The 16,787-nt window shown below is 39.1% G+C and overlaps 1 protein-coding gene across 1 annotated transcript in view; it reads left to right on the forward strand.

Annotated features, from left to right (window-relative positions):
* The window catches only part of MYO16 (myosin XVI), a 543,552-nt gene that overhangs the window by 409,134 nt on the left and 117,631 nt on the right, over positions 1–16,787 (forward strand). Inside the window, exons 25-27 of the mRNA XM_036831092.1 lie at positions 864–1,039; positions 3,746–3,826; positions 4,099–4,304. Coding sequence (XP_036686987.1) covers positions 864–1,039; positions 3,746–3,826; positions 4,099–4,304 — 463 coding nt within the window. The remainder of the gene's footprint in view (positions 1–863; positions 1,040–3,745; positions 3,827–4,098; positions 4,305–16,787) is intronic.

Here is a 16,787-nt window from a genome sequence, read left to right on the forward strand (position 1 = left end):
GTGCAGAAACGGTGGAAACTAAACCACTTTGCTCCTAAACGTTGCCAACTGTCCGATGGGCTAAGACTGATCCTGAATGATTTATGCATGTTACATCACACTTTAATCTTGCAGGAATCCACAGAGTAGGTACTCGGGTGGTTATTTCACAGAAAAGGAAATTAAGGCTTAAAAACCGTCTACATACAGATAGAAGTAACACAAGAAACATGCCTTCTAGATCCTTAACTGTCACAGACATGGTTTCACTTTGCTATTCAAATGTGTCCATCCATTCATGAGCCCGTTTCTCCCTGAGGTGTCAAGAAAGACATATGGACCCAGAATTACCAGAATTTTTATAACCTAACATCTAATATATCAACTTGCTTTCACCTTTCCAGCTTAACTGGATCAGAAAAAGAGGCCCTTTTTCCCCTAACAGCTGAGACAGCCGAATGAGACAGGGGCTCCCCAATGTCTGCCTTCCACTCGGAGAGAGGTTCTTCCTGGGGACGTGTGTCCCTGGCAGTTATTTTCCTGGAATGGAGAGCTGCTGACCAAAACCATTTCATGACTTGGTCAAGTGCACTGAGGCCCCTTAGGTCTGAGCAGGTCCGATCCGGTTCTGGCTGTTAGGAGGCTCAGGTGGGGGAGAGGAGAGCGTGGGATCTGGACCGAGGGCAAAAAAGGTCAGAATTCATCCAACAGCGTGATGAGTAGTGGGGAAAGTAAAAAAGAGGCAAAAGGAAAGGTAGACTCCTAAATTCCCTCCCCACTCAGAATGTTTCAGTGGTTAGAACGCTCGGATGACGTGTAAGCTTAATGCTTGCGTGAATTACGAGTTTAATGCCGCTTACAATATTCATTTATTTATTTCCTAGCTAGTGAAAATGTCATGATCAATCATTTGTTCCAGTCGAAACTGTCACCAACAGGAGCCCTCGTACCTTCCTCTCCTTCTTTTAAATTCAGAGGACATAAATCTGCCTGGCTCAGTAAGAAAATGACAGCTTCTTCAATGATTGGAGAAAACAGGAATTATCTAGAACTTAGTAAGGTAGGAGTTTTTATGGTTCGTGTCTGGTTGTTTTGAAGTTTGCTTATTCGCACATTTGTTTCTTCTTTTAAAGAAAAAAAAAGCACAATCCTCAATGCTAATGGAAAGAAACTGATATTTTAATTGAAAGAATTAAAGGAAAGACTGCTTACCTAAAGTACAACCCTCTGAGAGAGGACGGTTATAAGAAAGTGCAGTGGAGTGAGAATTTGATAGCAAATAGAGTATCGGTCATTTTATTTGTTGTCTGTGCAGCATAATTTTTACATCTCATCTCTGTGACTGTCTTTTTGATGAATGGGAGGTAACTTCAGGGATAGTAGGATTAAAGGGAATAAACTTAGCTGCCTTATTCTGTTGATATTAATCACTTCAGAGGCTTCAGGTCTCTAAACAATAAATTGTTTCTCATATAGACATAGTGTATTTTTCAGGTCCTAGAGTGTTTTCACTGTGTTTTATAGATTTTTAATTTATTTCAGCATTATACTAATTTTTTATTGGGGTATAGTTGCTTTACCATGTTGTGTTAGTTTCTGGTGTACAACGAAGTGAATCAGCTGTATGTCTACATATATCCCCTCCCTCTCGGTCCTCCCTCCCCAACCATCCCACCCATCTAGGTCACCACAGAGCACCGAGCTGAGCTCCCTGTGCTATACTGCTGGGCCCCACTAGCTATCTGTTTTACACATGGTAGTGTATATATGTCAATCCTAATCTCCCAATTCGTCCCACCCTCCTCTTCCCCCACTGTGTCCACACGTCCATTCTCTACGTCTGCGTCTCTATTCCTGCCCTGCAAATAGTTTCATCTGTACCATTTAATGGGTATTTGTCCCACACCAGCGTGGTTGTACTTACGACCTAAAGATTCTGACGATTTGTAAAATAGAACAAAAAATTCAGTGAAGAGTTGTTTCAAACTGAAATGTTTTAAGTTTATGAATTCAGTGCCCAGTTGTAGCCCAGTTTGTTTTGCTTGCCTTTATAAAAACTCTTAAAAAATGAGAAATATGGTTGGGAAGGTGTCCAGGACAATCAATCTTAGAAATTCAGTCATTGTCGCTTGCTGAAATGCATTTTAACTTACCAATTAAAATAAAAGCATAATTAAAATCAACTGTATTATAGAAGAGTGGCAGAAATGTGTATAGCGTATTAGAAATGTGTGTGTGTGTGTGCTCCTGAGTGCGTGTGTATGTGTTTAGCCATTAGACCCTAGATTTAAGGATCCTTTGATATAGTTGTTCCAGAACTGGACCATCACAGGAATTCAATCTCATTGCTTATAAAATGGCATCTTTTACATAAAAAGGACAAAGTGTTCCCCTTGTAAGCTCAATCTCTGTCCCTGGTGGTTTCGCTGAAACTTCTGGCCCTTCCTTTCTCAATCATCCTGGAAATCATGAGCAAGAAATCGCCACACACCTCCAAACTGTAATTTTTAACCTTAATTATTAAACATTACCAGGCATAGATGCCATTAGTCTTTTCCCTGAAGGACTGCAAAAGCGAGATAATTCACAGCAGTTCCTCCACCCGGAAAGGGAAATTGAGTGTTCAATTTCAAGGGATGAAGATTTATTTATTATGATTTTTCCTTAAGTGTTCCATTCCTGTCTTCCCTCCGAAGGTCCTCACCCCTGCACACCCATCCCTGTGACCAGCAGGGTAGCCATCTACCCACCATTCAACTGAGCATCACGTTCGGCTTTGTGTTTGTAGAAAACAAGTTGATCTTAGACCAATCGCTTCATTTTCCATTCCCTTGTCAATTACAATTGATCTTTTCAGCTTGACGGTTCATCTCAACGGAAGGAAATGAGCTATTGCCATGATAGCAATAGCACCATATTGACAAGAATGTTTCATCAAATTTTTTGTTCTATCGAGACCTTTTATTTTAAGATAAATGATTTTGGATCGATAGATCTGTTGGTCTCAGTCTGTATGATTTTGTGAAATGTAATAGTACATTAGTGGCTGAGGTTTCTTTTAACCCCTGGTGGGATTTAATTAATTACTTTCTGCCCTTTCTTTCTTCACCCACTGGCTTCATTTTCACTGACTTCTTTTATCTGCCTTATCATTTAATCTTTGCTACGTATGAATCAGTTTCTTTTAAGAGCTATATATAACTACTATCGAAGAAAACAGTCTACTGTCATTTTTCATAGGCAAGTAACTTACTAACCCCTTTTAGTCATTAAAAAAAAGAAAAAGAAAAGGAAGGGAAAGAAAAAATGAGTAAGACACTGATTATAGTTAAACTTACGGAACAAACCAGTGATTGTTAAAACATCAAATCTTTGTAATGTAAAATATCAATTGTATCCTTTTACCCCAGAGTAAGCTACATTTCATGATAAACATGCACAATTAGTAATACAATCAGGATACCAGGGTGAGTTTATTGTACCACCAAGCAAGTCAACATCTGTCTATTCTCAAATTAAAGTAGATGCAGGTTCGTGACAGCCATGGACTTGAAAGGCAAGAAATGGTTATTTTACATGTAGCTGCCCATTTTTCTAGCTCATAGTACCATTACAGAAAATCATTTGGCACTGATTTTTATAGTCTGTTTTAAATCTACATCTGCCTGTAAGTGAATTTATATGAATCAGAGGGTTAATTATTTCCCTCTAAACTGGAATTTAGTAAAATAAACCCGCTCACCCTTTCCTTTTGTTTTCATTACAGTTATTAAAAAAGAAAGGAAATTCTACATTTCTTCAAAGACTAGAACGGGGAGGTCCGGCCACCATTGCATCGCAACTCAGGGTTAGTGAAGTTTTCAGATTTCAAAAACTTCCATTTTGATTATATCAACTGTAGAGGGTTTACATGGAATTTTCCTCCATTTTCAGCACTTAAGGACCTTCAAAAAAGTAAGCATGCGCACACACACACACACACACACACACACAAAGCAAGTGAATGCATAATAAATAAGAATCCTGGATTGAAGATAAAGATTTTTATTTAAAAATTGCTTTACCTTGCCAGTCGGTGTCTTCTTTGGGGAATCAGTTGTGTTTTACTTCTCTCCTTAGAAAACTCTGATGGATATCACTGGAAAACTTCAGAAGTGCACTCCACACTTTATTCATTGCATCAAGCCCAATAACTCGAGGCTGCCAGATACTTTTGATAATTTTTACGTGTCTGCTCAGCTGCAATACATTGGGGTCCTGGAGATGGTGAAGATCATCCGACATGGATACCCTGTCCGCCTTTCCTTCTCGGATTTCCTGTCAAGGTAGGTTTTGCTCTTGTGTCCACTGTTCCCAGGAACATGTTGATAATATTGCAGCGTGGATCTTCTGTTCTCTTTTCTGGCATTTCTTTTATTATTCATATTCTTTTATCCTGAGTAGACAAAATACTCTGGGAAGCAATGAAATACACTGACAAAGCTTATATAAAAAGTTACTAAACTTTACTGCAGACCCGATAGCTTGGAAACAATTTTCGTGTTCCCTTAAATTTAGGTTTCCTTGGATTTGAACATTTATAAAATCGTTGCTTATAATATTGACATAAAAATTATAATTTAATATAAGAAATTAAGTATGTGATTATTTTCTCCTTTTATACGTATGAACAAATTTTTTTTTAGGTCAAGTGTTGGCAAACTGCATTCATGGGTAAATCCAGCCCACTACCTATTTTTTGTAAATAAAATTTTATTAGAATACAGGCAGTGAAAATAATGAGGATATCTGTTTTCAGGCAATCAAACAATAAAAGGGAGGATGGGCAAAAAGGAAACAAGAAAGTATTTGGTAATCTTATATAAAAACATGAAATTTAAAAATAACATTGACATAAAATAATATCAATATTACAAGTATAAAATCTAGCATTTATGGTTAAAAACTAACTGTACAAATAGTATGGAGAAATCTGTTTGGCAAACCATTCACCTAAAAAAAAGAGATTTTAAGATTTTGTTGACCAGAAGTTCCATTTGAGCTACTGGTTTGAAGAAGCTGCTAAATTCAAGCAAAGCAATCAACCAAAAAACTTAAATCACCGAGTTGGAAATAATCAGAACAAAGGGTATAATGTTTAAACTATGACTAAAATTCTATGTTTAATTTGTATCACATTTGTTTTTCCAGAAGTAGCATCTGTTTATTGTGTATTTTGGTAAATTTCACAAAGACACAAATAAGAAAATAAAGATCATAGGAGCCATTCATTCTCAAAGAGCTGATAGACTATTCAGAAGGGAGGAGATAAAATCCACCACATTTCAGGATAAAATATCTGGAGAATGAATATGTTTAACCTGCAGAGTGTATAGTGTAGATAGACAAGATAATTGTGTTTAAAAACGTAAAAGATGCTAATTCATGAGCTAATAGACACACTGTCTACTATTTATAGGGAAGAACTGCAAAGTTGGGCATTACACAGGCATACATTAGGAATTAATATGTGCTGAATATAAGAATTAATTTGTGCTTTTGCTGGGTAGGGATGGTGGTGTCACATCACTGCTTATTGTACATTAAGAGGTATCTGGTAGGGATAGCTCTGATTTGCCTCTTTCTGTTCCCTCAGTGGATGTCCATTTATAGTCTCCAGAGATGTTTGGTCTGTTAATGAGTATATATTTCTCACACTTTACAGTTTAAGTATTAAAAGTCAGCCTTCCCACCCCTTTAAGTCCGAGTGGTCTTTGAATCAATGAGTTTAAAACCTGCCCATAAACAAGTTTAAAGTAATAGATTCCCACATTTACCCCAGACCTTCTGAATGACAATCAACAGAGAGTGGGGTCCAAGGACGCCCTGGTTTGTCTGCTGGGGAGGGGTATGGTGCTGTTATCTGCTGGCATCATATGGTCTCAGAGGGTCACCAGCCTTGATAAACCGTAGTTCACTCAGCAGCACTGACTCCCTTCCCAAGCCGTGCTGAGAATAATGGTTCTGCAACGTTAGTGTCCATCGTAGGCTTGTTAAAATACAGATTCCTGGGCAGCAGCCCCAGAGTTCCTCGTTCAGTAGGTCTAGGTGAGGTCCGTGAATTAGCATTTTTAACGAGTTCCCAGGTGATGCAGATGTTGCTGGTGTGTGGACAACCTTTTGAGAACTACTGCCCTGGAACATCTACTCACTTGGGGATTACATCTTTGTTTGGTTTTGTTTTTCCCCAGACAAGGCTTGGAAGTAGGTGGATGCCTTGATCATCAAAGGAAACTTGTTGAGGATGCAAAATCTCAGGCATTTACTGATTTACTGAATTAAAATTTGCAAATTGGTTGAGATTTCCAAGTGATCTGGATGCACTTGAAGTTTCAGAAGCACTGTGAATGGATTCCTGCATTGGATATTAAATAGGACTAATCTCACTCTATGAATATTTTTTAAAGTGCGTTCAATGCATTTTATTTTGTTAGAACGTCTTCGACTCATGGAATCAAAGAAGCTTGGCATTAAAGTGTCCCTCAGAGTTTCTCTGGTATAGTCTTTAGTAGCTGCATGGCTCTTCCTTACAGCTACTCCAACAGGCAGTCACTTGAATTGTCCTATTTTCCCAGAAAAAGGTGGAGAACATGGCTGTGTGTGTGTGTGTGTGTGTGTACGTGTGTGTGTATGTTCCCCATATTATATATCATAATAATTAGAAAATCATTTCACCTTTGTTATTTGTATTTGTCTAGTTTGACATATATACATATATACATATATACCTACCAGAATTTCTTATCTCTATTACAATAGTATACGCAATGATTATCTTTTAAAATTAAGTACAGTCTTCCATATATATGCATTTCTTGCTTTACTCTGACTTCTAGGCAGAGACCATGTCTTATTCAGTCACAATACCTGTACGTTTTGGGTTTTAGTCAATGTTTTAGGAATGAAGCTGGCATTGGAGATTAATAGCTGTTCAGTGTAAAGTAATGTTTCTCCATAACAGAGACGATAGCTGCACTATGTTTGTTGAAAAGAATAGTGGGGATGGGAAATGATACCTTTTGGTAAATCTCTGCTTTTCTTTAACCAGCCCCTTACGTAAAAGGAGATGTGATTTCAATTTATCATCTTTATTTGTAATTGCACATTAGGAGAAATGGAATTATTAATGTACTTCAGTAGGAATTTGTCACCGTCTCTCTTACATAAAGGACGCCCATCTGGAATATTATCACAAAAACACTGATCTGTAGAGAGAGTATCAGTTTCTACAGAACTTGAATAAAACACAATCCACACAGTGTCACATTAACAAGTAACGTATTTATTCAGAAAGCTCATCAGAACCTTGAAATTCCCCCAGGCAATCAAGCATCGTTGTATAAACAAAGCCTCGAGGTGCAATTTAATAGAAGTTTTTGGTTGCCAAAATATCAGATAACAGTTTCTATGTAAAACATTTCTTTTCTATTTGTATCACCTTGTCTTAACTGTTAGAGAATAAAAACCGATCAAACAAATTACTTTGTTTAGTTTACAAAGAGGAATATGGTTACCACAAAAATGCTGGACAAAGAAGAAAAATATGTCCAGTTTTGAAACCAGCACCTACTCATCTCAACAGCATTTATTGCTTCTGAAACCCAACATGACAGTAAATGTGGATAATGGACATTTCTGCGGAATCTGTAGGTGGGCGTGATGGTATTGCAAATTTGCTTCCTGGTATCCTGGTTCTAATAACTGTCCATCATTCTGAGTCTTCCTAATCAAAACCAGAGAATTGTGTTTGTCGAGAAATCCTATTTTGATTAAACGAGAAGCATGCTTGTTGAATTTTTTCCCTAATAGCATCAATAGTTTCTGAATGGGGTAGTAAAGATGCAAGGTCCTATCTCCATGGCAAGAAACCTCACAAGTTTGGGTATATGAGGAAGAAGGAAAGGAGCAATAGAAGTAAATTATTATGTGCAAATCATGATACATAATTGATCACTTATTGCTGTGGACTGAATTGTTCTGCCAAAAAAACTCATACGCTGAAGCTGTACCCCCCAATGTGACTGTATTTGGAGATGGGTTCTATAAAGTGGTAATTAAGGTTAAGTGAGGTCCTAAGGGTGGGGTCCTGATCCAATAGGATTGGTGTCCTTATAAGAAAAGTCACCAGAGAGCATGTCCTTCTTCTCTGCTATCTGAGGATGCAGTGGAAAGGCAGCTGTCTGCAAGCCAGGAGGAGACCTTGGTAGAAACTAACTGCCCCACACCTTGATCCTGGACTTCCCAGCCTCCAGGACTGTGAGAAAATAAACTTCTGTTGTTTAACCTGCCAGGTCTGTGGGATTTTATGGCAGCCTGAGCTGGCTGTGAATACCTGTGTTCCTAGGTGTGTGTTTATATGGTCTCAATAGGTAGCATAGCTGGACAAGTTATGCTGGGAAGTTTTTGGGACTTTGTTCGTATTACGTGATACTCTCGTGCTAATGGGAAGAAGTCTAGTTTACATGCACGTATCATGTGATTTCAAAAACTTGTGTCTTTGTTCATGGAATCATATTCTTTCTATCTTTTTCTCTGTTTACTCAATGGCATTTACTTGATATTTAATATTCACTCAAGCATCCTCTCTGTTGAAAAGTCATTTATAAAATCCCAAATTGGTTTGTGTCTCTTCTCTAAGTTTCAAAAAGGCCTTAAGTATTTTACTTATTATTTGCTCACAGGAAATATTCATTTATGTGAATATTTAACCACTTAACCACTAGAGCAGAGGTTAGCAAACTGTAACCACCAGATCAGATCTCGCCTGCCACCTACTTTTGTATGACCTGAAAGCTAAGAATATCTTCTACATTTTTCAATTGTCAAATTTTAAATGGTTATATATATATACCTACGTAATCTCCTCAAGTTTGCCTCTTAGCATACAAAGCTAAAATATTTACTCTCTGGCCCTCTACAGAAAAAAAATGGCTACCCCTCTCCTAGACCATATGCCCCTTAGATGAGGGCAGGTATTATTGCATGTGCAGACGCTAGCATAATGCCAACCAGCCGTCATCCTTCTGGGTCCAAACTCTATGAAACTGAACAAAAAAGATCTGACATCCTCTTCCATTTCAACAACTGTCTCTAATGTTGGCTGGATTATTCAGTTTGTGAGAATTTTCCTGATGGCATTGTAAAAGACAAACTCTCACCAATACAATCTGTAGAACATAAAATTCCAAGTCAGTGGCTTGCAAACAACAAAGGTTCCTTTCTCTTTTATATTATATTTGACTGTATTTAGAAGTTTGCACACCTAAGCTCGAATCCGCTCTGATTTGGGCCTCTTTTTCATGATGCACCCCGGGGTTCAGGCATAGCCCAGATCTAGGACGTGCCCTTTCTGTGCTGGGGAAGAAGAGACGTGGCTGAGTGGCTGCTACCACTTGTGCTGAGATGCAGCATCTGTCACTCTCTCATATTCCACGGGTTAAAGGCAGTCACATGGCCCAGGCCAACATCAGTGGGGTGGAGAAGTGCCTTACTCATGGGAAGTACCCCAGAGCACGTAACAAAGAGTAGGGGTATGTACACTTCTGGCTCGGTTAGCAGTTGCCCCAAAACTTAGTGGCATAAAACAGCAATTTGTTTTATTCTCCCAGTTCTGTGGGTTAACTGGGCTTAGTGGGGCATTTCTTGCTTGGGGTTTCTCCATCCATTGTAGCCATACAGCAGAAGAGGTTGGTGTCAGCTGGGCTGGATGGACAAGACAGTGTCTTCATCCCTGTGTCTGGTGCCTGGATGTTCCTTCACATGGTCTCTCTCTCCAGCAGAATAATCTGGGCTTCTTACCTGGCGGCTCATGGTTCCAAGGGGCAAGGAAGGAAACTTGCAGTCCTCTTACAAGCTGGGCTGGGAACTAGCCCAGCATCACTCCCCCTGTATTTTATTGGTCAAAGCAGTTGCAGACCAGCTGAGATATTTTCACTGGGAAGCAAGCAAGTGGCCAACTTTGGGACAAGCTACCACATCTTCTTGAAGGGATAACATGCAAGTAATTGGGAATGATGCCTAAAGCTCTGCCTATGTGCACCGGCACTGAATTGAATCTCAGTAGACAGAGTTTTGGGTGAAGTAGAAGAGAATAGCTTTATTGCTTTGCGAGGCAAAGAGGGACATAGCGGGCTTGTGCCCCTCAAAAACTGTGTGTCCCAACCTGGGAGGATTTGGTGAGGAGTTTTATAGCAATAGTTCGAGGGTGGGGTTGCTGGTAAGAGGCAGGGTGTGTGCAGGGCCTGCATTCCTTTAATCTGGCCTCAGATGATCTCCTGATGGGCTTCTGTGGTTCTTTTAATCCGGAATGAAGAATGCTAACATCTTCCATTTGTTGGGGGTTTTAGTTGTGTAAAGCACTCAAAGATATCGTTATGTGCATCCCTTGAGGCGGAACCAGGACCCTGCCCCAAGCCTGCACTATTGATTCTTGACTGCTCCCCACTTGTCTCTGCATCCCCTCCCTTCCCTGATTAGCAACTGTTTGAACCTCCCCCTTGGAACTCAGGGAAGGTCATGGAGACTGAACAGAGAGGCTCCCGTGCCCAGGAGCCCCATAGGGTCCTGCTCAGTTTCAGGAACAACAAAAAAATGTCAATAGTCATGCCTATACCTATGAATTGCTATTATATCATCCTTCACCAGTAAGTGTATGTGTGTTTGATGTGCTGAATACTGTAATACCAGCATTTTTTTCCCCCAAATTGTAGAATTGAGGGAAAGAATAATATGAGGCAATGCTGATGAAACAGTTTTGAGGTGTCTTTAAAGGTAAGGTGCCATGCCTGGTACCTTGTATGGCACTGTACCATCGTTTTCAAAGCTTTCTTCAATTCCCTGTATGCTTGTGACATTATAATTAACATGGCTTTTTAATGGTCATCCAAGGCTGTGCCAGATTTTAGTCCTTTGTATCTCTACTCTTCTCAGGGTGCTAACCTTCTAAATGTTCATCTTTTTCCAGATTTAGAAGGGACGCCTTTTGGAATCTAGCTGTGGGTCTTGGGTGGCAAGTGTGGAAGGGTCACATCATTCATCTGTGGACTTCTTTGTGGTTGGCAGGGGAGATCAGGACAGCATCACCATGGGGAGAGGTTGACCCTTTAATGAGGCGCCCTTATTTGGAAAAGACAGAAGGGCTTGTCCAATAAAAGCACCGCAGGGACTGGTATTATGCTTGGCAAGGTGAGGGCACATGATCTGTGTTTTGAGATTGTTACTGGATGAGATCCCTCGCAGAAATAGTATGAGTCATTTAGCTTGTTTAAATGACACAGTTGTTGCTGAAAGGGCAGGCTGTGAAAGAACATAGCCATGATGTTAAATTGGGTGCGGGGAGAGGGATGAAAAGAGACACACTTCAGCTGATTGGATTAAACTAATGGGCAACGGCCTCCCAGCCCAGCAGAATCACAGCTACAGATCTGGGTTGGAATCATCGAAAAGTTTTCTTTGTTGCTTGGAAGTGATGTCAGTTACTGTCAATACATCTTTAATAGAAACGTGAGTTAATACGTTCGAGAGCTGTTAAATATTCTAATTCAACTGGCAAAGGATACATTTTCTTCTGGGTATTTTTGCCAAGTCTCAACGTATTCTTTCTGCTAAAACCACTCTGCAGGGTTGGCTGATTGTCTAAGGTTTAATGACGTTTGGAAGGAAAGAGGACCTGCTACTTTTCAATGAAATATAAAATAGGAAAGAGAAGTGTAATAGATTCTCGAAGCTATTTCAATTTAAACATAATTAAGTATCTTTATTGGGAATTTGTTATACTGTTCAATGGATTAGGAATCATAAATTACCCTGTGATCCACTCTGGACATCTGAAAACTTTTTCTTTAAGAGACCAAATAGTAACTATGGTAGGCTTACAGACCACAAGGTCGCTGACCTATGTATACTCAACTCTGCCTCATGGCAGAAAGTAGCCATAGACAGCAGGTCAACGAATGGTTGAGGAGGGGTTCCAATAAACTTTGTTGGCATAAACAGAGGTGGGTGGTTTTGACCCAAGGGTACCTAACCCTTTATCTAGTCCCACCCCTCCTCTTTCTGATAGATTTGGGGTACATTTTTCCATAGAAAAGGGGACAGATAATGAAAGGTGACGATGTTTGCTTTTGTACATGCATCATCTGCTTCGATCCTAATTTCTACTCTGATAAGCTGGATGATCTGCCGTGACAGCATTCATTCACTCATTCCTTCACCATTCACTTCTTCATTGTTATTCATTCACTCTTATTTTATACTAGCATTTTACGGAATCAAAATGCCATTATGCCTTTAATTTTTTAATTATAAGTTATGTCAGGGAAACATAATCGCAAGATGACCTTGCTTACGGGGCCAAACCAGTTTTAAATCATTACCTATAAGTTGCTTGTTTCATTATTATAAATTATTTAATTCTGTTTATAGGGCAACAATGTTATGTAGTGGGATCATTAGTATGTGATAGTTTTCATTCGTGGTATCTAAATGATGCTCATAACTCAGGAGTCGACAAAGAAGCTCAGGTCATCATTAGGACTCTTGAGGGGACCTGATTCATATCATTTTTCTTACCCAGTCCTTGACCAAAGTGAGAAGACAAAAATCATCAAAATGTCATCTTTCTTGCGTGTAAAGTCTAGGATGAAGGACACTGCTTGGTGTGAGAAGCAAAGTGTCTGCTAATAGAACCCCAGAATTAGGCAGAATTACACACACACCCCAATTACGGGCAGTTTGGGCTCAGGTAGACCCCCCAATGAGGGATGCTGTTCAGGCAAGGCTTGGAGAAGAGAAGGAAGACAAGCATTCCTTTGCAAGCAGTTTGTTCTCAAACAGCTGAGAATCCCCTGTTTTGTTTTGTTTTTTTCTCTCTCCAAAATTACCAGTTAGATTAGTCAGTCACTTCGCCTTCCCTCATGGATTGTGAAGGATTAGAGAGTGACCAAGAGTGTCATCCTACCTCCATGTCTAAGGAAACATCAGAAAAGAAGAGGCAATGCCCTTGGCTAACCCTCTGCATTGTTTTGTGTTCTGAACCAGAGAATTCATCCAGGAAGCCTACAAATAACAAGGGGGGTGGTTCTGCTCTCGGGGGGACGTCTGAGTCTTCCAGAATATTCTCCCCTCATCTTCACGAGCACCCGCTGCTTTCTGATGTATCTTTCTGGGACCACTGAGAAGCAATATAGATTTTTGTACCCAAGGATTCTGCAGTGGGCCAACAGTGCATTACTTTAATTGATTTCAAGGCCACTCTGTATTCAAGACTATAAATGAATTTTATTTCCCATCCCAAACCCATCCTGACACGTTGTCCAACAGAGCCCATCGGGATTCTGCGACCAGAATAAATGAAAATATTAAAACAAAAGAGCAACTCAAATAATAAAATCCCAGTGGCCTAAATATTCCCAAATTTGACTATGAATCTTCTTCCGTTGTTAAATTCCCAGTGAGAAAAGAAAGTTCAAAGATTAATACGTCTTATAAATTCAAGTCCGGAGATACTCAGTTCCAAAGGAATTGAAATCCCAAATCTGATTATCTTGACTTTCTGAATTAAATGTCCAAAATTCCATATGCATATGAAATTACTATTTCAGAAGCATTCTTTCCATTTTTCTAACTTAGCTCAGACTTAGCTAAAAAGGTTCCATATGTCTTGGTGGAGCTGGGGACTCTTCAGTGTAACATTCTGAGCAGTTAGTCATTATATTAGTCTGTTTGGGCTGTCGTAACAAAATGCCATAGTCTGGGTGGCTTAAACAATTGGCATTTATTTTCTTACAGTTCTGGAGACTGGAAATCCAAGATCAAGGTGCCATGGAGACAGAAAGAGATAGAGAGACAGAGAGAGACAGAAAAACTCTCTCTGGTGTCTTTACTTCCAAGGATACTAGTCCTGTTGGTTTAGGGCCCCATCCTTATGAACTCATTTAACCTTAATTACCTCCGAGAGGCCCTATAGATGAATACAGTCACATTGGGTATGGGGGCTTCAGAATATGAGTTTTTTTGCGGGGGGACAGAAACATTCAGTGTGTAATAGACATCTTAATGATGTGACTAATTTAGATCTCATTTGTTGTGTATATCACTGCCAAATCGCTCATCAATTTCACATCAAGTCCAATGAATAAATACTAACCATAAGGTTATTTGGATACCAATGTCATACACAGTAAATTTAGAACTATTTCCCTAGTCCTAGAGCAGAATATTACAGGAAGAATTATTCTAGAATCTAATATTTTGTGTTGCCAGAGACAAGGGTGATCATATAGTATATTGAGCAAACCAGGGCATGTTTAAGAGTGAAATGGGGCCACTGTTAATAATTTTGACAGAAATACAGTTATAACCTGGGACTGTCCCTGGCAAACCAGGACATTGGTCACCCAAACTATCTTTACCCTGCACTTAACCTTCTCATGAGTTTCACTGCATTTCATTACCAGGAATCTTTCATTTCTGTCATTCCCAGTAGATTATAAGCCCTGTTAAGGAAAACCTTCCACTATATGCATGTAATAGGTGGCCAACAAGCATTTGTTCAATAAGCTAATAACATTTTAGTTTTCTGGATAGTTTTATAGTTGAGCTCTACATTGTGTGTCCAAGATGTAGTATTCATTGATAACCTATGATGCATTCCTAACTCAAACCAGCTGTCATTTTCAAACCACCTTAAAATATATGGTTTTATTATGCCTAAACATTTCCTTTTCTTTTTGGCCATGCCACGTGGCATGCAGGGTCTTAGTTCCCCGACCAGGGATTGAACCCACGCCCCCTGCAGTGGAAGCGTGGAGTCTTAGCTCTTGGACCACGAGGGAAGTCCCTAAACATTTCCATTTTAGGGTAGCCATTTGAACGTTAGGATGAGATAATGATCCCAGTCTTGCCTTTGTCACAGTTTAATAATATTCTCACTCCTCAAAAAGCACTGAGTCATTCTCTGAAATTCCTAGCCATAACTGTACAATAATTCATGGATTAGTGCTCTATATTGATTTTTAAAATGGCTTTCATTTGATGCTTCATTGTTCTTTGAAATGCTTTGTTAACTGAAAGTACTCTCTGTTTTATTGCAAGGAGAGGATCAATTTATGCAGTAAAAAATATTTTTAGGAATAAAAACATCACAATAGACACTGGATTGATGATCTATGTTTAGGGGAGAAGCTATTACTAACTAAGAGTAATTTACAAGTCGGGCTGACCCACTTAATACTATTTCCACAGTATACTCACTTGAATCATTCACTACAACTACTTTATTGTGAGACCCTGTTACTTAAACTTGAAAATTTACTTTTGTGGCAAGTTAATAAATATTTAAATTATGTGAAATAAAGATTTCTACATTTAGTAGAAATCAATTTTGAAATAAAAGTAATTTGTTTTATTATTAGGAAATCCTTACTATTTTTTAATCCATGTTTTAAAAGTATGGTGATGACAATGTGTTTTTAAACTAATATTCTTACGGATCTCTCTCCACTTATGACCAAAAAAAAATTCCCAATGTACTTCTGTACATCATTCTCAGCTATTTTCTTCACAGCTGTCAAAAATGGGATAACTTATATTAGGAAGGAACTTATAATGTATTCAAAACAATGAAGTTTGCAGGAAAATGAATCATGCAAAGTGACCTGAAAATTATCAATGCACGTAGTGAGGGACTCAAGAAGAAAAAGATTTTAATAGGAATGAAAAGCCTTCTCGACAACTGGCAGATGGTTAGAGATGGGGGCAATGTGACTTTTTTTCCAGCTCTGATCATCATGACACTAAAAATCAGAGTCCCACTCGAGAACTAGAATACCAAATGTGGCATTCAGCAAAATTACGCCCTCCCCTTTTTTTGAAGAAACTTCTATTAGATCTCTACAAAGCTGAGGAATAGAAGTAATCATTCATACATTAGATTTAATAAAGCAATGATTATTTAACAAAATAATAAAACAAGAAAGCCATATCTATACATTTCCCATTAGAGATAACCTACACATCATTTCTAGATTGACTTTTACAGATTTATCAGGAAGAGACTTATTAAGAGGAGTCATTCCATGGCTATTTAAAACTCTGCTGCCCTTGTCCCAGTGAAAGATGCATTTGGAGCAGGTACAGATGCAAGAGAATTTATTTTCTATGCCCAGTACACCTCACTGTCAAGACCAACATCGACACCGCAATCATCTTCCTGCACTTGAACAGTTGAGCATTGTTTCATTAGGTACTTTTATATGTTGACATCTAATTCGTTATTGTGTTTTGATCCTTACTCCAAATAAAGCGTACACATGCTGATAACAGGACCTGCATTTCCCCCAATGCTTAGCCCAGCACCCTTATTCATGGCAATTGATTGACAGCCTCATCTAGCAGCAGCTTCTGTGTCCTAGTTGTGTTTCTTGTTTCACAGTACAGGTTGAACCCTCTTAGTGAATACACTCATGGTGCACGCCCACTGAGAATGGGTCATTTCTTCATGCCATGCTGTAAAGTACCTTAGAAATGCAGTGTCAAAGGCACCTTCTCCCATCCCAACTCTTATTGGGATAGGAAGTATTGGAATAGAAAAGATTTGGAATAAAGGAGTTTGGTCTTCCCACTCTACCATGATATCGCCTTACAGCCTTACCTAGATGGAACCTTAGTGACATATACAAGTGTCCTCTTATAGATTGTGTCCCCAGCACCTAACGCAGGGCCTGGTACAAGGCTGGTGGCTAATAACTGCTGTTGCTATTGAAGTGATT

The sequence above is a fragment of the Balaenoptera musculus genome, chromosome 18 (genome assembly GCF_009873245.2).
Source record: "Balaenoptera musculus isolate JJ_BM4_2016_0621 chromosome 18, mBalMus1.pri.v3, whole genome shotgun sequence".
NCBI lineage: Eukaryota > Metazoa > Chordata > Mammalia > Artiodactyla > Balaenopteridae > Balaenoptera > Balaenoptera musculus.